The sequence below is a fragment of the Notamacropus eugenii genome, chromosome 3 (genome assembly GCF_028372415.1).
Source record: "Notamacropus eugenii isolate mMacEug1 chromosome 3, mMacEug1.pri_v2, whole genome shotgun sequence".
NCBI classification, from domain to species: Eukaryota; Metazoa; Chordata; class Mammalia; order Diprotodontia; family Macropodidae; genus Notamacropus; species Notamacropus eugenii.
This window is the reverse complement of record NC_092874.1, coordinates 225,853,020-225,880,413: the sequence shown is the minus strand read 5'-3', so window position 1 is coordinate 225,880,413 and position 27,394 is coordinate 225,853,020. Positions and strand designations below refer to the sequence as shown.

General features: G+C 39.3%; 2 protein-coding genes across 8 annotated transcripts in view; both read right to left on the bottom strand.

Moving 5' to 3' along the window:
* Positions 1-1,085, bottom strand: part of TNS2 (tensin 2) — a 28,149-nt gene extending 27,064 nt beyond the window's left edge. Inside the window, exon 1 of the mRNA XM_072654779.1 lies at positions 787-1,085. Within this exon, the coding sequence (XP_072510880.1) occupies positions 787-843 (57 nt within the window). The 5' untranslated portion in view covers positions 844-1,085. The remainder of the gene's footprint in view (positions 1-786) is intronic.
* Positions 1,086-2,528: 1,443 nt separating this feature from the next.
* EIF4B (eukaryotic translation initiation factor 4B) overlaps positions 2,529-27,394 on the bottom strand; it is a 35,156-nt gene continuing 10,290 nt past the window's right edge. For 3 of the 7 annotated variants that reach the window (XM_072654766.1, XM_072654768.1, XM_072654771.1), the window contains 13 exons: positions 25,230-25,438; positions 22,913-23,029; positions 21,123-21,177; positions 20,121-20,261; positions 15,435-15,548; positions 14,966-15,139; positions 8,603-8,831; positions 8,314-8,405; positions 6,883-7,102; positions 6,302-6,363; positions 5,753-5,861; positions 5,173-5,245; positions 2,529-4,659 (listed from right to left, as the gene is read on the bottom strand). In XM_072654766.1, the coding sequence (XP_072510867.1) occupies positions 4,579-4,659; positions 5,173-5,245; positions 5,753-5,861; positions 6,302-6,363; positions 6,883-7,102; positions 8,314-8,405; positions 8,603-8,831; positions 14,966-15,139; positions 15,435-15,548; positions 20,121-20,261; positions 21,123-21,177; positions 22,913-23,029; positions 25,230-25,438 (1,676 nt within the window). In that variant the 3' untranslated portion in view covers positions 2,529-4,578. The remainder of the gene's footprint in view (positions 4,660-5,172; positions 5,246-5,752; positions 5,862-6,301; positions 6,364-6,882; positions 7,103-8,313; positions 8,406-8,602; positions 8,832-14,965; positions 15,140-15,434; positions 15,549-20,120; positions 20,262-21,122; positions 21,178-22,912; positions 23,030-25,229; positions 25,439-27,394) is intronic. The other 4 variants (XM_072654767.1, XM_072654770.1, XM_072654769.1 and 1 more) reach the window with 2 other exon arrangements.

The following is a 27,394-nucleotide window of genomic DNA, read 5'->3' as shown; positions in this document are numbered from 1 at the left end:
AGTTATTGAAAACCTCTTGAAATTTCTGCCTCACTTTCTGTGTGACTGACCTTTGGGCAAGTCAGCCTCTCTGGGCCACTGTTTCCTTCTAGCTCTTCCTATGCCTTAGGGAGAGTTACCTGATACTGTTTTGTCTTATTTTAGGGTTTGTCACTAGTTAGCGGGCTGTGTGGCCTTGGATAAATCACTTCCTTTCTTGAGGTTTCAATTTCCTCATCTGTAAAATAAAGAACATCCAGCACTAATATTTTATAAGGCAGGAATGTTTGTTCAATTGGACTCATGTTCTCCAGGGACACATACTTAATGTCTCTCCCTAGCATGCTATTCCAGACCCCATGGGGAAAATGAATTCATTCAACATCTACTAAAGGGCTATACTCTGTGTCAGCCACTGGGGCTAGCTCTAGGTAGGGATATAAAGATACCTTGGCCTTCAAAGGAGATTCTATTTGAGATGGAACAATTGAAGTCACAAGGAATCTGGGGCCAAGATGTTGCCAGGAGAGGTGGACCTTCAGCGGGAAGGATGAGGACAAGGAGAGTTGGGGTGGGGAAGGGGGGGGTGGGCAAAGATGACACACAAGTGGTCTGGTAGAGGTAAGGAACTGGTGGAGCTGGAGGGACCATGGCGTTCTGGATCTCAGCTCAGCCGTAAAGAATCAAGAAAGAGCTAAGCAGGGTGGTGACTGATGGTGAACAGATGCTGAGGTGAAACAGCCCATGAGAGGGCATTCACAAGCTATCTCCCCCCATCCCACACCCTGCCCCAATCTGTCCTCTCACCTTGATTCCACAAAGGGCAGCCCACCTTGTCACAGCAGGTACAACCCCCTCTTCCATGATCTCCCCACAAGCACTTCAAGTTCCTCCAAAGATTGGTGAGGGTCCTGGGTTCCACTGGCTGGGATGGGGGGAGTTCAAGCAGAGGGGCTGAGAAAGGGAAACTGGGGAGAGGAGGGGAAAGGGGTTGAGCTGGCTCCAGGGGCGGGATCTCCAAGCTGAAGACAGAGGCTGCATTGTCTTACAGAAGGTTGTCCAGCCTGGTGGGTGGAGAGCCACACAGCTACACCCTCTCCATCCCTTCTTCTCCCCCCCACACCCAACTCCCTCTCTAGCCTCCTGGAGCTGGGATTTAGGGTAAGGAAGGTGGAGGCCCTCTCCCCCCCACTCCCGCCCCTCTCCCCGAGCCCTATGGGCCATAATGTTGCCAGGAGACAAAATTTATTTGGCAAATACACTTTCTAGGAGCAGATGTGCAACCCTAGCAGTGCCTTGGGAAACCAGATGCTGTTGGCTGATGGAACTAAGACAACGCCCCCGCCCTCATGCTCTGGGGACCATAGTGTCCTGGGCACTTTTTTTTTTTTGGAAGGGAAGGCAACTGTCTAAGTGGGAAAGAAAGTAGGCCAACCAGCCCAAAGACACATCACACCTTTATTAAGATTGCCTTATCCTTATAACAGTCATTCTGAAAGAACAAAATTTGGGAGCACTGTGGACTTAACCCTCTCATTTTAAAGATGGACAGGCCCACAGAGTGTGATTTTCCCAGCTACATAGGAAGTTAAGTAGTTGATCTGAGACCAGGACCAGGGATACTGGCTCCAAACTGGCCCTTCTTCATTTCTGTTATCAACCCAATCCCCAAAGACCAGGTGAATATAGTTAGAGCCACAGAAAGACATTTAGAAATAGCTAAAGGTGTTTTTATGAACAGTACTAGAGCAGGTGGGAAGGTGCTTTCCTAGCCAGGGAGGTAGACTCCTACTCTCATTCTCCTTTAGCTGGCTACACTGATGCCCCTCTTGGGAGGCAAGGAACCACAAAATGCTGGGAAGCTAGGTATGAGGGGGCCAAGAAACTCTTTATCAGCGAAGTGAAGTCAATGGCTCCAAGCCCTTATGCCTGAGGTTTCCCAGGTTCCTTACCTTCCTAGAAATATTCCTAACCTTCTAACACAACAAGACTTTCTGTCAGGAAAAGTCCCACTAGGTCTGATGGAAGGATTGTGTCTCCTCTGACTTTAATCACATATGATGCTGCTAGCTGGGAACCTGGATCTTTTTACACACTGACCCACAGAAAAAAAATCAACCCTGGCTTCTGGTGCAATGGAGATAGGAAAAAGTATTCTTCTTTCAATGATTTGAAGACAAAGACAAAAATGAAAATAAGGAGAAAAAGAAGTCATGACCATACTGACCCTGTACCAGACACTCAAAAACTCCTGGCCCTTCATGTATGACCAAGGGAAATAGCACAGAGGAAATGGTCTGGGACAACCTTGGAAAAGACATTCAAAGGCAACACCATGGGAAAAGGGCAGAGGCCATTTTAAATGCTCCCAATTCCTAGTCTTCAATGAGCATTAAATGAGATGCTGTTGACAGTGGTCCTTTCCAAAGAAACAGCATCCATTTGTAAACTGTATAATTAACTTTCAACAACTGGGGGTGGGAAGTGCCCATATACCAAAAATCTGTAAGCACTAAATGTGCAAATAAAAGAATTTCAGCATTAAAAAGGAACTTTAAAGATTAGGTTTATTTGGAGAAAACAAAACAAAACAAAAAACCCGGAAAAAAAAAACACCACCAAATCCCTCAGCCCAAAGGATGGGGATTTTACATCATAAGACATCTCCCAGGTAGTAAGTCTACAGATTACAAATCATTTTCATAGAAGATATCTTTGTACAAATTTTACATGTCTTCAGGTGCTGGACGCAAATCAATCCTTGTACCTGGTCTAACAGAGGGAGCAAAAAGGGAAGTGGAGAGAACAGCTTCTCAGATACAACTATTTGGAAGGAGAGTAGAAATGCAGAGGGCAAACCCTACCTTATCAACACCTATGGCAAATGGGCTTAACTGCTTATGTCTGGATGTGCCTTCTAAACGTCCGCTTCCTGGCTAACGGCCAATCCGTGCCAATTACTGGTACTTAGTAATTTATTCAATTTGTCTACCTTTTATTTCCACCTTATAAACTGATTCAATATACCCACTGCTGCAGCCACACAGACACCAGCTCACTGACTTGGCTGGGCTGGGAATAATCTAAGACTGCCTGGAGAAGAACTGTGCAAGTACTAGAGACTGGGATGGCATCCTCCTCTCATAGGTGCTAATATTTGGTGAAGGGGGAAGAAAGTATCTACACTAAGCTGACCCTCACAAAGTTGCACATAAAATCAAATACAATGGTCTTTTGTGTTGCAACAGAAACCAATGCCCTGTTGAGTCGTTCTCTTACAATCATCATTTATTCTCTCAAGGGAAAATAAAAAGCCACACACTGGTCTAGGCCACATAATAAATCTAAATATTAGTGTGGGATTCCAGTGGAGAGAAAAGGACAACTCCTAAAAACATCAGCCATCAAAATGAATGGAGAAAATGGATGGCGAAAGGCTAATAGCCTCTATCAATCCATTCCTTATTCACCTCCTAAGATCACCTCTTCCGTTTGCTGGTGCTCACAAGGGATCAAGGAAGCTGGTGCTGGCACAGACCAGGGTGAAGAACAAGGAGCGGCAAGAGGGGTCAAAAGGGAGCAATGACAAGCTCTTTTGATCTAGAATAGCAACTCAATTCCTCACCTGACAGCTCCCTGGTATTTGAGGCCCAAAAAATGACCTGTTACATGACATAAACAGAAGATGTTAGTTGGGAGACTGCAGAAAAGGAGAGTGGGTAGTAATGGAAGTACACAAGTCTTTAACTGTACTTAAGGCCTGAAATTTCTAAGATTCAGGATTGCAATAGACTATGGATGAATCTAGAAGTTCCCACACCTATGTTCCAAGAAATAATTGCTTATCTTTCCTGGAGATTCTAACCTTTCACCTTAACTGGTCTAAAAGGATTTACATCACCCTCAGACCCAGATTTCCCTTCCCACTGCCATCTGGTCACCAAGCAGTATATCTTGTCCTCTTGGCACCAACTCCCAACCACCCCCTTGGGGGGTAAAACTGGACGACATTTCCCTCCATGACTGGCCCCCAACAGCTTGGGATTAAATGAAAGGAGGGGCTGGCAGCCTCCTGGAGACTAAAATAACCTCAGAGACTAGTTATCCTACCTTCAAGGATGGAAATTTTATTCAGATTATGTTTCAGAATTCATATATGCCATAATAAGATAGCAAGAATCAAGAGGGAGAAAACCCACCTCCTTCCTTGTATCTGTCCTATCGCCCAACCAGCTTTCAGAAACCAACTCATTAATATTAACGTTTCTGCTAAAAGGAGGACCCTAGGCACTATTCATACAGGCAGTTATATGGTGCTGCTAAAACACACCAGAACTTTTCTTTTAAAAAGCTGTACGTCTTTCTCTCTCTCTGGTTACACTGGTTGGAAATTCTCCAGTTAGTTTAATACTTTAAAGGCTGCAGCAGCATGCAAAAGAATTTCATTGTTTTCCTTTTTTTCCTTAAAAAAAAAAAAAAGTTAAGAAAGGTCTCCAGGAGATGGTGAGTTTTATTTTGTCTTGTCTGGATAGAGGTTTGATTTGCTCTCGAATGTTGCAAGTTGGCGAGAGATGGGGAGAAAGCACAAGACGTGGAGGTTTATTCGGTGTAGTCTTCGCCCTCATTTTCATCTTCACCATCAACAGAGAGAGCTGCGTACTTGCTTGCAGAACTGAATTTCTGTAAGAACCAGAGTGACAATGTGGGTAAGACACATGATACTTTCTTATGTACAGATTATGGGCTTTCTGAGTCACATCTCACTATCACTGGGCTCATCTTCTTAACAGACAAAATTGATGAAATTCTCTGCCTTTGTACTTTAAAAGGCATTTGTACTCCAGTAAATGGGCCCTGAATGGTCAGATGGTGCCTATCCTTTTCTTTTAGTATTTTTCTGCCTTTTAGGACACTTCCCCATTTTTATGCTTTTTTTTTCTTTTTTAAAGCTCTTCTCCCCTCTCAGAAGGTGGGAAAAGGGATATCTTTTCACACTGCAGAGATAGATTAAGTACTTTGTCAGTGTTCCTCACTCTACCCCCCCTAAAAAATAAAAAAAAAAAAATCACTCCATTTACATTTGTCACAGGCAAACTAGCACAATTCAAAAGCAAAGTTATAAGGTTCCAGAGAAGTCGAATTTCACAAAAATGAGAGCAAACAAAAACTAAAGATTAGCACATTAACACTTACAGAGGCCGGATTTTCTTCGAGTTTCTTTGGCTCAGATGCAGGTCTTGAATCTTGATCCCTTCTGCCATCTTTCCTGCAAAGAGAGATGAGGGGAAAAAATGTATGTCCTCCTCAGATTCCTGTTACCTGCATATTCTGAGATGTCTAATTTCCTAAGCCTGAAGTAACCCAGTACAGATGATATCAAGTTCAATAAAAATGTACCTACGGGGTTCTAGCTTCAGTGGACATTTAACTCTGGCAAAAACAACACACAAGAGGCCACACCTGTACAGGCAAGTAGTATGTAACAGTGAAGAACACCAAAGATCTAAGTTCAGAATCTCTACTCGTGGGCAAGTTATTTATCTTCCTGCTGCCTCTGTTTTCTCATCTGTAAGATCAGAACTGGACTAGATGATCTTAACAGTTCTAAATACCACTGTGATAAATGGTCTTTTTGAGTTTGTTTGGGGAATTATGGCTGCAAACACACACACACACACACACACACACACACACACACACTCTCTCTCTCTCTCTCTCAAAGAAGCATCTTTCCTCCAGCTACACACTTGAGGGTCAGGGAACACAACTGTACCTATCAGACTCCTTCCAATGGTCTTTACTTCCTCCATCCACTGGACCACGGTTGGAGTTCCCACTTTGGCCTTTCAGCACACTCACCCCATCTACCTTATTCTCATCTGCTGGATTAGAAACATACAAAATTATTGAAGAAAAGCAAGAAAAGCAATAACTCACCCCACTCTTGTAGGCTTGGGTGAAGGGGAAAAAGTGGCAACCATAGATTAGAGTGGTGGTGGCATAGCTAAATCAATACTTGGATGGACTGACTACAGGCTTCTTAACTCAGAGTGACAACATTTTCAAGTGATCATGGCCTTGTGGATTTGGTCTTTCAGTTCTGACGGAGAATGTTCATTTCCTTCCCTTTGTTTTTTCTTCCCCTTTTAGAGATGAATGTTCTACCAGAAAAGGGCAGGGCCCTGGGCTCTCTCAAGAGAGCTTTCCTGCCCTCTAGTGGAAAGAAGAAGGCACTTGCAGAGTAACGCCTTAGCGGAAAAGGGAGGCAAAGTGAGTTTTTGCCTTCTACGTAGGCTAATCACTTCCAAGGAATATATCTCACCTTTCCTTGAAATATTAGCTGGTCCTTCCTCAGCCTGTTGGGATGTTACCTTTCCTCCACCACTAGGGAAAAACAGACATTAACAAGATTTACTAAATAGTACAAAGAGGCATATTTGGCAAATTTAGGACTATGTTGTCAAAAGCTCTGAAAAGCACTATAATATTACGTTTAATACCATGACATTTAAAAGAAGAAAAGACAAAGGCAGCTAGATGATACAGTGAATAGTGAGCTGGGCCTGGAGTCAGGAAGACCTGAGTTCAAATTTAGCCTCACTCACTAGTTTGCTCAACCCTGGTAAAGTCACTTAGCCAATGTCCATTTTCTCAATGGCAAAACAGGGACTGCAACAGCATCTACCTCACAAGACTGTTGTGAGATTAACTGGAATATCTGTAAGGTGCTTAGAATAGTACCTGGCACACAGTAGGTGCTTAATAGAGGCTTATTCTCTCTCCTTAATCTCTTTTATGGGTAAACTTAAATGTAAGATATACAACATCAATAAAATAGTCATTAGCAAATTGAGGCCAACCCCCCTAGCTGACAAAGTGGGGCACCCACAAGCCCAGACTCGCCTGGTGGGAGATTGCTGCTCTGAAGAGTCTGAGCTCTGAGATCGGGCCGGAGGGTTGGAGCTTCTTTTCACCCAGGCATTTTCCTTCGGTGGGGGTGCAGGCATCACCTTTAGGGGAAGCTGATCTGATTTAGAAGGCTTGGAAGTTGGAGACTGAGAATCCTCTTCCTTGTTGAATGCTTCATTTTCGAGGGATTTCTCACTCTCCCTCCTTCGTGTGTCTGTAGGGACAGTATGATAATAATCATCCAAAGAAAGGGTAGGAGTTCTTCACAGTGACTTAATATTTTATTAATGTCACACCAGGAAGATAAATACTTTATGACCAACTTCAATTTTTTTCTTATCACCGTTCCACAAATATTTTCAAACGCATTGATATGTGAAAGTGCTTTGCCAACACTGAAGTGCTACATAAAAGGCTAGCTACTATGATTACTGGCATTATTTTTAGATGTCTTAAGCTGGGTTATTCGAAATGTCATAATTTCCATCCTGGTTTAATTACTACCATATCATGTGTAAAATTAAATTCATATTTAAAATAGTAATTCAATAGGCACTGTCAGAAAGAGCCATTATAGGGTCAAATATAAGCACTGTGTGAATAAACTTAATTTTCTAGAAAAGTTAGGAAGGCAGGGGAATTCAAGACACCTCACCATGTAGTCTCTGTTTAGGATGGTTCTATCTTTTCTTTCTTCTCCCTCTTCAGTATCACTCCCCTCCCCCCCATTTTCAGAGAGAAAATAATTTCCTCAAATTGTAGCAGGAGCTACAGTTTGTATGGCTTTCCAGGTCTCTTAGAGGGATTTTAAAAATCCAATCTAAAATAAAAATAAATTGGTTGAGATACGTTATTTGGTTAGTATATTGATTTTTGGAGGCAAACAACACTTGTTTTCCACAAGCTATTAAGATGCAATCTGAAAAGGCAATAGGAATTCTCCTTTAAGTGCAAATTCATGTGAGTAGGCAAATAATTGAATATGCACCTACAAAACAATTTATAAAAAACATTAACATGCAGGGTTTTGCATTGAGAAGCTATTTTAAAATAGAATGTATTTACAGCAAATTCTGACAATATGTGTGGGGGAAAAATGACACAATTTTAGCTTTCACGTATGTATTATAAATTCTCAAATATAAAACACTTAGGTGGAAAAACTGAAGCACAATATAGACTTGGGAAAGAAAACCCTAGTCAATACGTCCAGCACCCTCAATAATAGCTAAAAAATGGAATGAAAAAGATCATTTCAAATAAGAAGGCTCAAGTATTTGTCAAAATTAATAATTAAAATAAATTCTTTTGATAACGTGTAAATTTCAGAATTTCAGTTCTAAATACTATTCCTGGCTTTGAAGAGCACAGAAAACTTACTGGCCATAAAGTACGTTTCCCTCCCCTTATATTGTCTTAACTTACTTCTGCCAGATGGTGCTATATTCCCAGTCTGTGAAGATTCACTTCCTGTCCTTGACCGTTCCTGTGTTTCCTCACTTCGCCAACTTGGGTGTCTATATAAGAGAGAGAATGAAATAGAAAATATCTACTGCCCAAATGACAACAGCCTGGACTCTGAGCCACCAACTAATTTCAGCTTAATTGTAGGTGGCTCCTGGGGTAGGAGCAAAAAATGACTACTTCTCTGAAAGAGCAGGTGAAAGCACACTGTCTGACCAGGGAAGACCTGGGTGAGTGTTTCCCACCTCACCTCTCCCGGGGCCGTCTTTCTAGTTTCGGCTCCTCCAGCTGTCGTTGTAGTTTCTCTTGCTCCTTTTGTAGTCGTTCCTCTACTTCTCGTTCCCTAGCAGCTGTATCCACTGGCTTTGCTCCCCCAAAGATGGAGGCAGCTCGGCTAGACTGAGAGGTGCTAGCTGATGAATCTTCGTCCTTGGGTGCACTCCGTGGCTTCAGATTCAGTTTGGGTCTCTGGGGGGGACCTGAGTTAAAGAAAGCCCTATGTAAGATCTCTTTCAATCTGTTTACTACAGGTTTAAAATCAGATTCTCACACACAGGGATCTGCTCCAGATTAGAATGAATAGTCCACCCCATGCAGTAACATCTTTAAAAATGGCAACAATGTACTTTGTAGACAGTATGAGCTGCTCTCCAGGAGCGCTCTTCCACTCAGATCAGCCTATTTCTCCACACACAACCCTGCAAGTTCCTTAAGCTACTGAACTAGAATCTCTTTCTCCTTTCATAACTAAACAGTATGGAAAAAGACAATGTCTCCATTTTCACTGTCTGTTCCCATTCACTTCTCAAACATCTATAACCTGGTTTCCAGTCTCATCACAACAAAAATTACCTTTTCCAAAGTCACCAATGACAGATTTCTTCTACTTACCCAACTGCTGCTGCTCAGATTACTTTGCTGGGTCTTTATCCGTATCTCATCCCATGACGGCCCAAAAGCTTTGCTCTGGCCCATCTTTTCTAGCTCAACACCTTCCTTCTGATCCCCTTATGAGTTCTCATAGCTTTGGGTTTTATTTTCCAGGCAGATATCTAGCCCTAGACTCTCTCCATGGCTCCAGTCCTACTCCACTGCCTGCCTGCCTGCCAAATACCTCCAAAGAGATGCCCCTGAATATCTCCAACATATCTAAAGCAGGACTTCTCACACTGCCCTCTAAACCTATCAAACTTCCCTACTGCTGGTGAAGGAATCGACACCTTCGTTGTCATCCAGGTTTACAACCTTGGAACCAACCTAAACTCTTCCCTTTCTACCTCCTATCCATGTCCATTCAGTTTGCAAGCCTCATTGATTCTACCACCAAAATATCTCCTCCCTTATTCCCACTATGTGTTGTCTCACACTATCAGAATGTAGTATTTTTGACGGTGGGGAATTTCTTCTCCTGTGGCCATGAATCCCTAGTCCTCATGACTTCTTTATCTCTTGGCTTAATAGCAACATAGTCTCTAACTTCACTTTCCAGCTTCCAGTCTCCCCTCCTCTGCAGTCTTCCTTTTACATAGCTGCTAAAATAATTTCCCAAGGCATATGTCGGACCATGTAATTTCCCTGCTCAAGAACCATAAGTAGTTCCCCCCATGACCATTAGGATAAAACACAAACTTTCTGGTTTCCCATTTAAAACAATTTTGGCCGGCCCACCTTTCCAGGCTTATTGCCTGTTCTAGACACACTGGTTTACTTTCTGTTTCACAAACTCAATGTGCCATCTCCTTCCTCTGGGAAGAGAACAAAACCCACTCTCCTCACCTGCTTGCAGTGTCCCCTTGATTTCTTCCAGATTCAGCGCAAAGAAAGCAGCTGCTGATCCGCCCGGTTCGCTCTCTTCTTAAGAGAGACTGCTGGGGGTGAGCTGGCCTCAAGAAACTTACTAGCTATATGACCACAACCAAGTCACTTAACCTATGTCCTCAACTGTAAAATGGCATTTACAGCTGCAATATTCTCAGGATTGTTGTAACAATCAAAATAACATTTATGAAAGTGCTTTGCATAGCACGTAGCACACACTGCTGGCACTACATAAAAGCTAGCTACCATTATCAATATTATCATAATATATACGTGATTATGTTACATTCTACCAGTTGACTGTAACTGGCAAATCCCACATTTTGTTTTTGTAATCCAGCTCAACACATTGTAGGCAGACTCCTTTCTGTGTTCCCTTGATTTAATTGGTCTTCTTTAAATGTCATAAGATCAGTCCATTACTTTTATTGCTTTCATGCAAAGATGAAAAACTTCCAAAGCAAAAATAGCTGTCATGTGTTCTTTGAAAAGATCATTTACAGACAGAACAGGATTTAGTTTCTGAATATTTAAGCACACAATGTTTTGGAGTCAGTGTTCGAAACTGATGTTACCTGAACCACACACTGTTTGCGTATTTATGATATATATTAAGCAATAACTTCTCAGGCTATAAGAATGAATACGAGAGTGAATAACTTATTACAATAAACTTCTGAAATGACTGTAACATTAGGGAGGTTTATCTATATCTACAGAAATTGTAAAGAGGTCAGTAAGAGAAGGCTTTTGCATGTACCAGAATATTCACAGCTTTCCTCTTTACGGTAGCAAAAAATTAGAAAGGCAGATAGATAACTCCTTTAACATAGAACCACAAATAACAAATTTCAGTATATGCCATTAAAAATAACAACAATGAATGTTAGGGATATAGAGAAACACAGGAAGCCTTGCATTAAGTGGCAAAGCTAAAGAAAATAAAACCAAGATGGTAAAGTGAGTAAGAAGAACTGCAAGGAGCCATCTGAGTGTAGTGGGCAAAGGACCAAGTCTGTCCCTTCTCTTGGTAGGGCGGGGGTGAAGTGCAGGTTGTCAGAAATAGTTCCTTTCTTAGGCTCTACTTGTTTCTCTTCATTAAGGAAGTCAACTTGGGGGGAGGCAGCAGCAGCAGTGGGGAAAAAGACAGGGCAATACTTAATAAAAAGGAAAAAATTCTGTGCAAACAAAACAAAACCAAACCTTGTAAGGAGAAGTGGTGTTGAATGTCCTCAAACGTAGAGTTCCCGGCAACACTGCACCAGGGGGAAAAGGGACCCTGTTTCTGGCAGGGCTACGAACCAGACCTGGAACCAGTCTGAGACAAGTTTGTCTGAACTTTGGAAGAATGAGATAGTCCTGATACTGTTAGATAACAAGCTTTTTATCCACATTAAAGGGAACCTTAGAGTAATTTTTGATCCTCCCTTTCTACCCCAACCCCTCCCAATTAGGGACCTTCCCACCAACTCATCTCCCAGCTATCTCCTCACCCCTAGCCAATACTCTAGGGTACTGGTTCACATTAATGCTCTTTTTAAAAAAGTTATTTTGTTAATGTACACTCACTTCTTGATGAATCTCCCTCCTCCAAGAGAACCCCCCTTCTAACAATAAGATACTGGAAGCAAAACAAATGAGCACTTGACTTTCTCCTCAAAAATTTAATAGTCTCTCTTTGTTGTCTTATCCCTTCCACAGAGCTGTCCCAATAAAGGAAGGCAGAGATCTGACTATAACATTCTCCCCACTTTCAGAGGCTCCCCAGTAACTCTAGGTGTTGGCACATCACAACCTGCTTTCTCCAGTGTTCTCTCATTTCACTCACTTTCATAGTCTGCTCTAGTTAAAAATGGACAACTAGCTGTTCTGTGCCCTTTACGCTCTGTCCCCTACCTCCTTGCACCATGACCAGCTGGCCCCTATGCTAGAAAACTTATCCACTCTCCGCTTCTCAGAATTCTTATCTTCCCCTTTAAAGCTCAGCTCAAGGGCTATTTTCTCCATCGAGCTTTCTCTTTGATCTTCTCAATTATCACTGCTTTCTCTCCTCCTCATATTTACATTACTGTATCTTCCTGGTAGAATTTAAGCTTTCTGAAGACAGGAATGCTTTCTTTTTTGGTAATTCTTAACTACCAATGCAAAATGGTATTTTGCGTATTAAATGGTTTTTGAAACTGAATTTTTAAAATCAGTCTGGGGTTTGGGGAAGGAGAAAGCAATCTGAGAGGAATATGAAGTAGAAGACCGAGGCCTTCTCTGATGGCTTTTGTACCAGAAGAAATGGGTAATCCCAATGGAGGGGAAGGGGAAGGGGGGGGTTGTCATGATACTGAATGTTGCCCAATCCTAAAAGGAATAAAGAATCTTCTACCAAACTCCAACTTGCCAGGAATCTTTTCCTCTTCTAGGAGCACTAACAAATCAACCACCAATGGCCCTTCTTTCTGGGTCAGTTACATATTATTGGCTTCAAAGATAAAACTGGCCAGTCTTGAATGGGGTGCAGGACAACAGTATGACAACACTGTTGGCAGGGGACAGTTTGGTCCCATTTAACATTAAGCCATCTGGAAATAATATCAGAGTTTACTGGGGAGAAGGAAATCACCTGAGTCAACACTTTACATGTTGCACTGCAAGGTCAGGAACTTTTCTTTCATAGATTCAACAGATACTTTTTAGTTCTCCAAAATCCACACAATTTAAGTCTTTAATCAGGACATAAAACATTTATTTTTTATAAATGAGTCTTATTTTTGGGTAAAAGAAGGAATGCTTCTATTAGTCTTAGAGGAATAGGAAGGAGTCAGGCCAAAATCTTCTTTGTAGCTGAGACATATATTCCTCTAACTCATCCTTCTAAAGGACTTTTCTGTTCTAAGAAGGTAAGCAAAATTGTGTTCAATGATTATATATTAGCTTTAGAGCAAATTTAGGAGATATTTTAGCACCCACTTGTATGCATACTTTATAATCAGACCTTTAGAATAATAACAAGGTGCAAAGCACTTGGGGTAAGCAATCATTTTGACGTAGCCTCATATTTGTGAACAGTGTGCTTCTATTCTCATCTCGGCGACTCTGACCCAGACCAGATGAAACTGGATTGAACTGGTTTCCTCACTTTTAGTTGTGTTGGCTTTCCCCACACTGCTCTCTCTTGCTAAGCTTTAAGTTTTGTGACTTTATCCTTGATGACTGCCAAGGAAATATTTGATGGCTGTAGCTCTTAAAGAGCACATTTTAATGACTGAAGATAGCAGGGGTTACTGATGTGGGTAAGTCAAAGATAGTAAAATTCATTCAGGACCACAATGGAGTAGACTCAAGTCGCACGGGAAGCACAAAGGAAAATGTGCCAACCACTGGCAAGAACTAAAAATATTTATCATAGGCAAAGGAATACAAAGATCAGAATTCCAAAGCCTGTAAAATCTGGGTATCAGACTGAAAGAAATATTTACCCCCAGATAAACTGGAATCGTTTTTATGGAGGTCTTGCTCCAGAGGGAATGATGAATTCTGGCAAATATACTAAGATAATGAAAAACAGAATTGTTCTGTATTTATAGAAATCCCCAAGTGGAAATGGAATACTGAAACATTATGCTGTCTGTCAGTGACGTAAAGAAGTTTACCTAAGAAACAGAGATAAACATGACCTAAAAACTCAACTGAATGAAACTCCATTGAAAACCTATGAGCTATATAATCAAGGATAGATTTGGAAAAATGAACTACTTACCTAAAGTATGCCTAATATCCAATGTGATAAAAGTTTGGTTTCATAACCAATAACTAAAGGATGTGTCAAAATCTTATGAACTCAATGTCAAAGTACGTAAGTAATGGCAGCAAAAGGCTTTTTCAAAAGATGTAAAAAGTTGTAAGATTTACTGTACTGTCAACAAATTTATTTTATTTAGTTCCAGTTAATTTGCACACCACTGTAGAAAGGACCTTAACTGACTGATCAGCTAGTACACAACCCTCCCATTTTATAGATGTATACATTTAGACCCATAGAGGTTAAGTGACTTCCCCAGTTATACAGCAGCATATCTGAGACTAGAACTCAGATCTCTTCAGATCACGGGGCTCCTTAATGTGTACAATGCATTCATGCCCATTTCACAGGACTTTCTGGTCATAGGGTATGTGACCACCTTGATTAAGAATGCAACCCTCATAGCTTGATGTTTAGGATTAAAAGCTTAAGATTAATGCAAAAATATATACTTGCGTCTAATGGTAGTCTTCTCTGGGGTGGGGGTAAAAGAGAGAAAAAAAGTAGACAGTGGAGAACAAAATAAAACTTAGAAGGCAGCACAGAAAAGCAGAGCATCTTTGAAAATGGTGTGTAATATTTATTAGTTTGTAAAAAAAAAAAAAAGTAAACACTGTGAAATGGAAATCCATGGTTTTAAAAAGCATCTTTTTGTGTTGTGCCATGTACATGAAGATGCTCTTTTCTCTTTTTGTATTTAAAAGTACTCATTATAAGAATGAAACCCACAATCACAATTCAGTATTTAGAGTATTTTCTCTGTACAAAAGACATACTAAGCTTCTTCCTGTAGGAAAACATAATCTACTTTATGATACTTTTCCCAAGAATGTACTGTGAAGAAAATTGGGGAACTGTGGGTCTTAAGCTTTTCGCTTTGTTTCCAAAGGTTTCTTCTGACTGGACATGAATTCACAAAAAAGATGTTTTCACATCATTAATTATATAATTGAAGTTTCCTCAGCTGTCTTACCCTGAAGAAACTAAAAAAGAGTAAATTACCTCTGTCTTCACGCCTAAAATCATCCCGGCTGTAATCATCTCTTGAGTTCCATGACCGATCATCTCGTCTGTCATATCTGTCTTCATAGCGATCTCCTCCTCCTCTGTAATCATCATCCCGACGGTACCCACTACCAAATGCTCTTCTGCCACTGCCTATCCTAGAATCAAAGCCTGTGGGACAAGATGATAGCACTGACAAAAAGATACAATTATCCTAATATGAGAATTACTATGTTACGGAAAAAGGCAAAAGGACACTTGAAAAAAAAAAAGAATAAGCCAATGAACTCTTCAATAAGCTTACTATGTTGTCTACAAACCCTACTTGTATTGGCATAAAGCTTGACAAAGTTACCAGAAATTAGATTTGATTAAAAAGAACACAATTTTTCTTCCTCGTACAGGGTAAAACCTCTTATTTTCTTCCATTCTAATCCTTCAGGGGCAATTTAAGAGAACTACATACCTCTATCATAGTCTCTGCTGCCCCTGTCATCATATCGATCCCGGCCTCCATATCGGTCCATGTCCCGCCGGGGACCATCACGGTACCGGTCTGAATCATAACGATCACGATACTCTAGGAAGAAACATGCAGGTAACAAGACTGATGACAGCACTCAGTACCTCTGGATCATTTAGACAGTATTGCTAGCCTAAAACATTAACACAATTTGGCCTAATATTCAGCTAAATAAATGAAAACAAACCAAAGACATATTAAATATTTACTGCGTGCAAAGCACTGAACTCTGAAAATATATGAAGCTAACTAAGTTATGGTGGTCTGCTTTCAAGAAGTTTATGATCAAATGATGTGTGTGTGAAATACAAATCAGATAACTGTGAAAGAGGTGACACCTAAACTGGACCTTAAAGGATGGGAAGGGATGGATGTTGTAGGTGTGATCAGAAGGATTAGAAGTGGAAAAAGACAGAATTGGAAAGCCCAGGAAATTTTGTGGAGCAGTTGAGCAGTCCAGTCTATTTTGAACACTGTGAGTAGTGGTTAGTAACAGCACCAGGTCAAAACATGGGATTAAAGAGGTAGATCTGATCAGATTACAATCCTTGAAATACAAAGATACCTCACTATAGTGATAGGTAATGGGAATGCTCTGAAGATTGAGATATGAAGTGAAGAGAGATGAGAAGCTATTTCAACAGTCTAGGTAAGAAGCAATAGGGACCTAAAACCTTAGTAGTGGGCAGCTAGAATAGAGAGGCATGGACAAAAATATTAGAAAGAGGAAATAACAATTAGAGAGGTAGAACTAATAGAACTTGATAATTGGTTAGAATGAGTTATATGAAGAATGAGGGACTTGAAAATGATTAAGGCTTTAAGCTGGGTGACCAGGAAGTTTAATTGAAAAATGGTCTAGGATATGAACAAAGTGTTCTCCAAAGAATTAAAAACTTAACAATCACATCAAGGAATGTTCCAAATCACTAATAAGAAAAATACAAATTTTCCTAAGTAAGTTATGTGATGCTTGCCATACTCCACAATACATTCTAAAAAGATATGGGATTTTAATATTAAAGTTCATACAATAAAAAATTAGAAAAGAAGCAATTCTATCTTTCATATATTCTTACACAAAGAATAGGGGCAATTATAAAAGATAAAATATATATCTTTGATTACATGAAACTGAGAAGCTCCTGTACAACAAAAACATCAAGGAAGTGGTTGAAAGGGAAAAAAATTTTTGTATCAAAATTCTTTGATAAAATTTTGGTGAATAAGATGTATAATTATCAGATATAGACATACATACAAGCACATAGGGAGTATCCAAAAACCATTCCCCAATCAATAGGTGGTGAAAAGATGTGAAGTTTTCAAAAGAATTGCAAACTATTTAAGAACCACAATAAAGAACACTCCAAATCACTAATGATAAAAGAAATACACATCAAAACAACCCTAAAGTTTCACATCACACATACAAACAAACCAACAAAGACATCAAAAGATGGAACTAGCCTAGTGGAAAAGGCTGCAAGAAGATGCGCACGCTAGTGTATTATGGAGGGAGTTGTGAAGCAGTACAAACCACTTTGGAAAGCAGTTTGTAAGGATGCAAGACAAAATGACTAGAATGTCACCCTCTGACCTACAGAGTCCACTCCTTGGTCTATTACCCCACCCCATAGCCCCTGAGAAGTCACTGACAAAAAAGGATTCACCTATACCAAAATATTATTAGCAATAATTTTCATGATAGTAGAGAATTAGAAACAAAGCAGCTACCTACTGACTAGGGAATTGTAGTAAATGAGCATAATGGAATATTATCATGAATTTGACAAACGTAAAGAAGCATAGAAAGATCTACATAAACTGACATAGGAAATAGTAAACAGATCCAAGATAATAACATACATAAAGATTACATCAATTTAAATAGAAAAGAACCACCAGTAAAAAATAAAAAGCAAATGTTAATAACATTAACAATTATGACAGCAAAAGAGATATGAGATATGAGAAGAAACACTGCTTTTTCTTTCCTTTTCAACAGTTGGAGGGTCCATAAGGGTGGTATTTCAGACTTTCTATTGATTGGTTTTGCTGATTTTTTTCTCTCCTCTTTTTTTAGTTTTTCACCTGAGTTTTCATCTCATGTACATTAATAAATTGGTAAAGATATTGAAAGACAAGAATATTTAATTTTGGAATTACTGCAGCAATTAAGTAACTAAAATGTGTAAACCCTCTGACCTAGACATTTTGTTGACAGGCATATAATCCAAATGAGTCAATAACAAAAATGAAAAAGAGGTTACACATACACCAAAATGTTTATAGCAGCACTTTTCATGATAGTAAAGAAATGAAAGTAAAGTAGATGCTTATCAGTTACTCAAATGTAATCAACATTATGCTTTGTAAGAAATGATGAACACAGAAGCATGGGAAAAAATGACATGAACAGATGCAAAGCAAAATAAGCAGTTAAAACAGTATACACAACTGCAACAATGTAAATGAAAAAAAAAACCCAACCATTACAAAAGAATCAAAACTTGAATATTTTTAAAGTACAAAGAAAAATCTTGGCAGCAAAGGGGAGATGATTTTTGCTGGTTTCTTCCTCTTTTACCTTTTTAAAAATATTACTTATTATAAGGGATAGCTTTCTAGGAGGAAAGATGACTACAGAAACATATCTAAGCAATGTCAAAATAAATACCATTTTAAACAAATGAAACAAGGAGGTAATTTTGAAAGGAAGTACATGAATCCTGCTTTGGATGTATTAAATTTCAGATATTGGTAGGAATTCCAGGTGAAATTGTCCAGGAGACAGAAATAAGGATGTGGGAGCCTTACCTTAGAAAACATTTATGAGTCATCTGTACTGATGGGACAGTTGGAAGCCCATCAAAAAGAAATGCACAGACACACAGAAAGGCAGGCAAGGACAGATATCTTTGATGAACATCTACCTACATTTCATAGAATCTTAAGGCCAGAAGGGACCTTAGTGACCATGAAGTGGGCATTTAATAAAATCTGAAGAAATACAGAAATATGAATCATTATTAATACTTTTAAGCACTGGTGATCACAATTATTGTATAATCTAAAGTGTAACCTTATAATCATCCAGTAAGTAAAGATGATAGATAAAATATGACTGTAATAGAACTTCTACTATGCTAAAAGGAAGACAGCTACAAAGAGTTTAGTGAAATAATGGGAAGACTTTCACGAAGTGACAGTGAGTGAAGAAAGCAAAGCTTTAAAAGACCAATACACAAGATGACTGCAACAATGTAATTCACATCAACAAAATAGGTCAAATAAATATAACATATGTTGTGTCTAAACAAAAAGTATCAACACTATTTTTTGTAAAAAAAAAAGTTTGTGCAATTATAAGACAGGAAAGACAACACAGAACTTTATTTCTGCTACTAATATTTTGATGCTAATTTTAACAATAAAAATGAATTTGAAAAATCAGTGTTCAACAGTGTCAAGTATTTCCAGGATGTGAAGGAAAAAGAGAAAGACACTGAATTTAGCACTTAAGAGGTCACTGGTAACCACAGATAGGAGTGTGAGAGTGGGGAGGATTGGAAACTGAAAAATCCGAGACTGATGGGCAAATGGCACTGAATAGGAAATGCATAAGAAAATCATTTCAGGAGTAGCAGGGTCAAGCAAAGGGTTGTGTTTTTTTTGTTTTTTGGTTTTTTTAAAATTTATTTGTTTGTTTTAGGACAGGGAAGATTGAATTGGTATAGAAGAGTGCTGACTTTGGAGTCAGAGGACTTGGGTTTGAATCCTGGCTCTGGAATCACTACTTTGAGTACCCCAGTGTTATGACTGCTTATTTCACCATGACATCTCTGAAATCTATGCATCTATAGATCAGACATAATAGAGTTGACTAATCTCAACTACACAAAATGTTTGGTACGTTTACCACACTAGAGCACATCCTTCCTAAAAATGTTCATAACTAGATAAATACCATTCTCCTTTCCCACTAGCTGACTTCAAGGTTTCAGATAAAGAACAGCTCCTCAGTGAAAAATTTATCAATCCTTAGGTAACCAGTTACCCAGAAAATCATCTTTTGTAGCTGCTAACACCTGAAACCTGCATTTTATAATTAATTTCAACTCCTACTTCTTCATCCGTGCCTAAAATAAACCATATTAGGGATAGATGTTAAGATATAGTAGAAATTCAGATGAAGCCTATGGACTACTTCTTTCAGAATGTTTTTAAATTTATAAAATATGCAGGAGTATAAATGAAACCAATGATATTGACATATTATCTATCTATCTATCTATATATAAACAAGTTCAAGGACACCTAAAATGCCCTCACTTTATGGCAATGTCTGCCCAAACTGGCATTCATAAAGTAACTTAAGGGCATATTTACTCCCTTTTCTTTATCTTTTCCAGGTTCCACTTTCCCTTCTACAACAATGATCACTGCTGAATACCTTTCAAGGCCCAATCACAATCACAATCTTTGATTCCAACCAACCCAAGCTGTGTTGAGATCAGGGTGTATTACAGAAGTTTAAATATTTGGGAAATGTTGTTATGGGATATGGCTACATTTTTAAATAGGTCTTTGATTTGCAAAAGATGACTTTTTAGAAAATGAACTTACTGTCTCCAAAGCTATCATCACCCCTTCGAGGAGGGTAGTCATCAAAGCTGTCTGTGGCAGGGCGAGCCCTCCAGTCTGTATCGGTCTTGTCAGAATCCCGATTTCGATCCCGATCACGGCCAAAGGAACGATCATCTCGGTCTAAAGAAGGTCATCAACCAAATAAGTACTTTGTTAATAATTCTAGTCCACAAACAGAGGTCTGCTTCTTAGGAATCAAATGACGCCTCCCCCAAATTATTATTACTTGAGCCATCTATCTATACACAGCTAAACTAAATTCTGGGATGCTGGGGAGAACACAGCTGCTGAAGTCTAGCAAACATGAAGCTGTGTTATGGGAGCACAGCACTGGGCTTCAGTAGACCTGAGTTCAAATTCAACTTCAGGCATTTACTAGAGCCGACACTGTGAAAATCACTTAATCTGTCTGCCTCAGTTTAATCAACTGTAAGATGGGGATAATAATAGTACCTACACCCTAGAGCTCTTGTGGGGATCAAATGAGATAATAATTGTAAAACTCAGCACAATGCCTGGTAAATAGAAAGTGCTTACCAGCTGTTTCCTCTCTTTGTTCTTATACTAGGCATTTGGCTATGAAGAGTAGATGGATATGGTAAATGTAATGTCATGGTTTCTAGTGGGACCTAATTTTTCTCTGAAGATAACTTCTACCCAACCTGCCCCAGATGCACAGAAAATCCTCACTCCTTGCCTGCTACACCATATCCTTCCCCACATTATAGTGCAGCGTCAGCATCCACCTCCCCAAAGCCTCATCAACTTATTCTTCAATTCAATTTAGTTAGCTAGCCCTCCTCCTAACATTTCTTTTAGTTTAATGATTACTGTTACTTGAAACAAGTTCAGGCCTGCTTACAACTAATCTTAGCTGGGTAAGACAGGATCCCTTTATTCAAAACCTTTGAGGAACTATCAGCACCTTTGTTCGAATTCCAGGTCCTTGACAACCCCGAATTTCTTTATTGGTTCTCTTACCTTTATCCTGTGCTTGATCAGCAACGTCCACTCGTATTCTTCTGTTGCCTATAGACTAAGAGCACATAACTAACATTAACACCAGAATGTACAACTCCCAAGACAGGCCTATAGTTGAGGTTCCTTGAATACTGGAGCTAGCCAGAATACAAAAGTCCAGTTAACTCCTACACTGACTGCTGGAACTACAGAATTCTATAAACAACAATAACAACAAAACTGGGAACCCCTTACTCAGAATTACAATTAAGTTGAGGTATGCTCAGACACAATAAAAAAAACTGCATACCATCAAGCAACATTGCTTTTTAAATTACATATTCATAAATACATATAAAGACAAAAAATAAAATATATAAAGGGAAATTAAATAATTAGGGAATCATAATTAGCTTCCTTCCCCATAAGGAGAGCCCTTATAAGCATATTTAAAGTGGCTTTTCAGGTACTTCTCACACCACTGTTAAACTATCTTGGACCTCTTCAAGTCTAAGCTTATAGTACCATAAGCTTTTCTCTCACTAAACTGAAAATGGAACAAATTCAGGGAAGCAATAAATTTTGATTCGAAGCCCTTGTTTTGAGATACATACTCCTACCAAAATGTGTTACTGAAAATACTACTCAATGAAAATCTCTGGTTGACACAAAGGGAGAATTCATTGTTTCCTCCCAACATATCACACCTCATACTTAATTTCTACTTCTAAACTCTTATCACTCTACCTGTAATAGCAAAAAAGCATGTAAAATAAGGCCTATGTTGCATAGGGTATAGGGAGAGGAACCTTTAACCAGAAGAGAAGTTTAAGTGAAAAAAATAATTCCACTAGCAGTAACTAGTCTAAGGTATCCTTGTCTAATCAATATTCTACCTCACTCTGCATTACTCAGATTCCAGCCTTATCAATGAGGCTCACTTTAATGTTTCTTACTTCTCTCTACATTCTTGTTTAACAGAGGTGGTCATTCAGCTTCCGTTTAAACATTTCCCAAACAGTGAACTCACCAGCTTACCCAAGGTAGTCCAAGTTATTAAAAAAAACCCCCCAAAACCAACAAAATTAACTGCTTGGAAACTTCTTCTAGTGAAGTGAAATCTGCCTGCCCTAGCTCTAGTCTTTAAAGCTAATAAGTAAAACAAACCAAATTCTGTTTCCACAGGACAATTCTTCAATTATATGAACATGTCAACCATCACTCCTCCCAACTGACATGAAGAAAATGGCTTTATTATCATTATTCAGTTAAAAGGGCTAAAAACACTTTTCCTGTACATGTTCAGATGCCATTCCCCCCAAATACTGCTAAAAACGTCTAGGTCTATAATTGTATCAAAAAAATAAAACTTAATGCTTCTTAGTTAAGAAAAGTCTGCTCTTTAAAAGCAGAAACCACCTCTACTGAAACATTCAGCTGAGGATTATGTTCCTCTACAGGCCCAAGTCAAACTGGACTTTGTTAGTTTGGCTTACAGTCTGGTGATAACAGAACCTTCTGAGAACAAGAAAAGGGCTGTATGCAAAAACTGTTTCTGAAACCCTTTTCTGACAGTGACCTTGCTTGATGTGAAATTCTATTAAGAAAAAACATCTGCTAGGGTGGGACAAATTTCCTCAACTCCCCTGGCAAGTCTCATACTATCAAGCCCATAGGATTGAATGGGGCTTACTTTTCTTTACTTTGGATAGATATTAACAGTCTCAGGGAGAGGGTGCCGCCCAGGCATCTCACAGGCTGCCAGTAAACAAGACTCTTGGGAGTGAGCACCACCTCCTCTAGCTACTCACCTCTTCATTTAGGCTCAAAGCGCTGAGCAGTGAGTCCAAGTCCTCAAACTCAGCATAACCAAAACCTTTCAATCTTTCTGGATTGCTGGGTTCCCGTGGCAAACGTACTGCACTGATCTAGTAGAAAAACAAAACCGGCGTGTTCATTTAGAGGTTTATGGTTCTTTTCCCTTTCAATGAGTTTAGCTAATCCTATCAAAGTAGGAGTGCCGCCTCTACTTTCTGTTATACCATTACAGTATTTCTCAGAAGAGACACCATGGGAAGGTCATTTGAACTGATCACTAAGAGGTTTACTGATCATCAACAAGTGTTTATTAAATAGCCACCATGTGTCAATAACTGCTCTGGGGGATGCAAACATGAAAATCAGCACTCAAAGTCTACTAAGGAATGGGGTAGTGCTGATGGTTATAAGAACAGAGATAGAGAACAAAGGAACAGAATTAAGATTTCTGCCAGCCATGCATCTTTTGTCATTTTTGAGTTAAATCTTACGTCAAAGGACAATTCATATTTCTGAATTTGCTGACAATGGGTAAGCCACTGAATCTGGAGCTAGTCTTATCCACACCACCACCACCCCTCGTTGACCCTTTTATATCTCTAAGATCCAATACAAATTCCTCTTGTTTGATATTCAGACCCTTTACCACCTGGTCTCACCTGACCTTTCTAGCCCTATTATCAATGACTCAATGACTTCCCTCCAGGTACTCTGGTTCAGGCACACTTGCTTTCTCTCTGATCCTCAGATACCAACCTCCACGCCCTGTTTGTGCCTTCGTGCTCACTCTCAACCCTACATGTCATGTTCCCCTTCTTCTCTGCCTCCTGGGATATCAGCTTTCCTTCAAGTCTCAACTCAAGTACCAACTTCTTCACCAGGTTTTCCCAGGTTCCTCCAGCTGCCAGTTATACATTAGAATCTAATCACTAGGCAGTGATTATTTCATGTGGCTATATCCTTGGTGCTTGACACAATAGGTACTTAATAAATGCTTGCTGATTAATAACTATAGCAAACAGTTCTTTAATCTGAACTGCAACATCTATCCAGTTGAACACGTTAGTTCTGTCATTTAAATTTGGAGCACCTACACTATAAGCAAGACAGTTTGCTCCGTGTTGGGTATTCATGTGGGGTTACAGAAATTTGGCATTTACTTTAATAAACTGTAATGTGAATTTCACAAAAGTTATTTTCCTCTTGAACACAAATCATAGAGCATATTTCAACTTTATGGCTCTTAATGAGACGGTTAGATCTTTCTCACTAAGAAATACAATTCCTCCTCACATCTTACTCATTATCTGCTGTTTTCTGTCCTGAATCCACTGTTTGTGCTAGCCTAGTACCCATCTCTTGGAGATGTTCGATGAATGAACAGCTCCCAAATTAGCATGTGCCCCAAACCCAAGTAATCTTCAAAATCTACTTATCCACCTAGCTTCTTCATAATAAAACTTATTGTTAAATATGATAGACACTAGAGGAATTTAAAAAGCATCCTGCTATAATAAGAGCAGGCTAATGTCTTTTTTTTTTGAGGATGTGCTTGGTTGACATCCCATGTTCAGGTCTATTGTTCCCCACCCCCCCACAAATGAAGAACTAAGAATGAAGTTTCCAAAAGCCTCAGAAAATCAAGCAAAAACTTAGGGACAAATACCCAGCTCCATTAACTCAACAGCCACAAGACCCTGAGTATCTGTAAAATAAAAGGAAAATGATTCTGACATCAGTCAAGGCTCATACAATCTCAAAAAGAGTTAAACCATGGGGGACGGGGTGGAATTGACAGTTTCTCTATGAAAGTCAACATTTAGATCAATATGTAAAAACAGGAATTTTTGGCCAGACTTCTTAATGGTATAGATACATATACATATATATAAAAATAATATGTAGCTGCAGAAACAAAGTTTCTTACCAATACAATTTATTCCACATATCTGCTAAATAAGACACAAAAGTGGAAATCAGTAAAATCAGATTTTGGCTGACAAATTGAAGAAATTTGCCACCTGAAGTTTTTTCTTTAACCAATTCCTCAAGCTTCACAATTTTAAGTGCTACACATCATTCCATTTAGAACTAGAGAATCACCTTCCCACTGATTGTTTTAACTACTGGGAGAACTCTACAGTTCCTTGTGAAGTGAGAGTTGGTCCATTTCTTGATGCCATTATTGAGCCACCAAGACTCACACATGAAGGTCCCAGCACAACACTGCTGGGTATGTCAAGTCTGAAACAGAAAGCATTATTATATACTCTAGCCAAACTGCTTAAAATTTTTTTTTAAATGACATACATTCAATCCTCTAAAGAACTCCTTGATGGAATCCTCTGTCACATCATAGGGCAGGTTCCCTAGAAAAGCAGTGTAGGGAGGTGACTTGGGAAGACGGCTCCGGTCAATATTGGGTTCCCGAGCAGCCCGTGGAGCAGTGGGCAGGATGGAACGGTCAATTGGAGGCGCCCTGTACATGTCGTCATCATTACTATGCCAAGTGGTGGAAACTAGAAGACAAAAGTTTCCACAGAATCAAAAGATGAAGCCCAGCTTCCCCTTCATTAGCATTTCCAGATCTAGGAATGCTAAACTTCATCACTGAAATTACCAGATTCCAAAAAGAGCCAATAAAATTAACCCATAACATGACAAATAAAAGTATAGTTTATTCTCAAGTGGTTTGTCATTTGTTTCTAAGTGTGTTATTCAAGGTATAAATCAGTCTACAAGATCCTTCATGGTTTAGACCCCACTTATTCTGAAGGATGCTACTCCTACTCATATTGACAACGTACAAACTCCATTTCAAGTCTATGGGACCTTAAGAAAACAGATCTCTATGGAAACTTTACAATGTGTGAAGGTCAGAAAAATTTTTTTGGTGAAGCTCTTTTTTTTTTGAGGGAGCACACAGTTAGTAAGTGTCAAGAGTTTGAGGTTACATTTGAATCCAGTCCATCATGACTCCAGGGCCGGTGCTCTATTCACTGTGCCACCTAGCTGCCCCTTTTGTGAAGTTTTTTTAAAGTTATTTACGTAAAACACAATTTTATGAGACTGCTGATAAGCCTTCATATGTAAAAACCATCCAGTCAGACTATTTTGAGATTTCCAAGGCCTGAACAGGTCACGGAGAGCATTGTTCCACTAGCTGGCTCATCCTTTCCACAAGGATGAGCATTCCACAACGGAAGGCTCTTCTTGTTCCTATTCCCAACAGAGGTATCTTCCTCCAATTCCTATCACTTTATACCCTCCTTCACATGTATCAATCTTAAATTCATAAAAGACATGCCCAAACCTTTTCTGGGGACTAGGTTTACCCTTTAGCAGGGCAGTTTACTTTGCCAAGTAAGAATGATACCGGCCAATTCATTTTTATTGACTTCTCCTCCACCTAGAAGTTTCTGCTCTATGCAGTTCCTTGGTTGCATTTTAATTTTTTTAATCAATGGATGAAAATAAATGTGATATGATTATTAATTTCAAGCTGAGAGAAAAATGAGAGAAGGCTAATTTGCCATATAGCAATCAAATCACTGATTTGATAATAAAGGTAAATTAAACTTTTGCTTAGTTATGAGATATCAATAGACTCAAGTATATTCAAGAGGGTGAAGGTAAGAAAATAGTTATTATGTTTAAGAAGTCAAATTGCATGTATCAAGTATATTAGTTTCTAAAGCACTTATACAGTGTCATTTAATCCTCATAACTACTCCATGAGGTAGGCTTTGCAGTTACTGCTCCCTTTTTAAAGTAAAGGAAAATGAAATTAAGAGGTCAAATGATTTGAGGTCACCTGACTAAAGTGTGTGCAGTTTTGGGTTCAATATAGAGAACTTGCAAGACAGTAAGCTCCCTAACTACCAGGAAATGTTACCAGAGTCCGATACTCACTAGCTGTGTGACCACAGGCAAGTCATATAACCTCTTTAAGCCTGTTTCCTCCTCTGTAAAATGAGGGTGATTACAGGATCTCCCAAAAAACTGTTGAGAGGATCAAGTAAGATTATGAATGTGAAATGCTTTGTAAATGAAGTGTGAGGTTCTGCTTTCAGTGTGAGAGTCCAGAGTTTATAGAGAACTAAACCAGCACAAAGGTGCAGTATGATTTAAGAGTAAGATGTGAACTGTAGAGGTGGGGCTTGAGCTAATCCTAGAAAGATGGGAGGGACTTTTCAGGTGGCAACAGTCATTGTGAAAGAACTCACCCCTGCCCATCATTTATCTCCCCTCAACTTTGCTGGGGAATGTGGACATAAAATTGGAAAAGTCAGATGGGGTCAGATGATGGAATCTTCAAAGTACCATTTAGAGTTTTACATACCAAGAATATTTAAGGGACTACTGAGTCTAGAGGAGACTTTGGGCCAACAGGTGATCTGCCTAAACATCTGAAGGACTGCCATGTAGGTGAAAGATAAGCAATAAAATCCTCTGTGGTTTGGATGCTGGTGTAT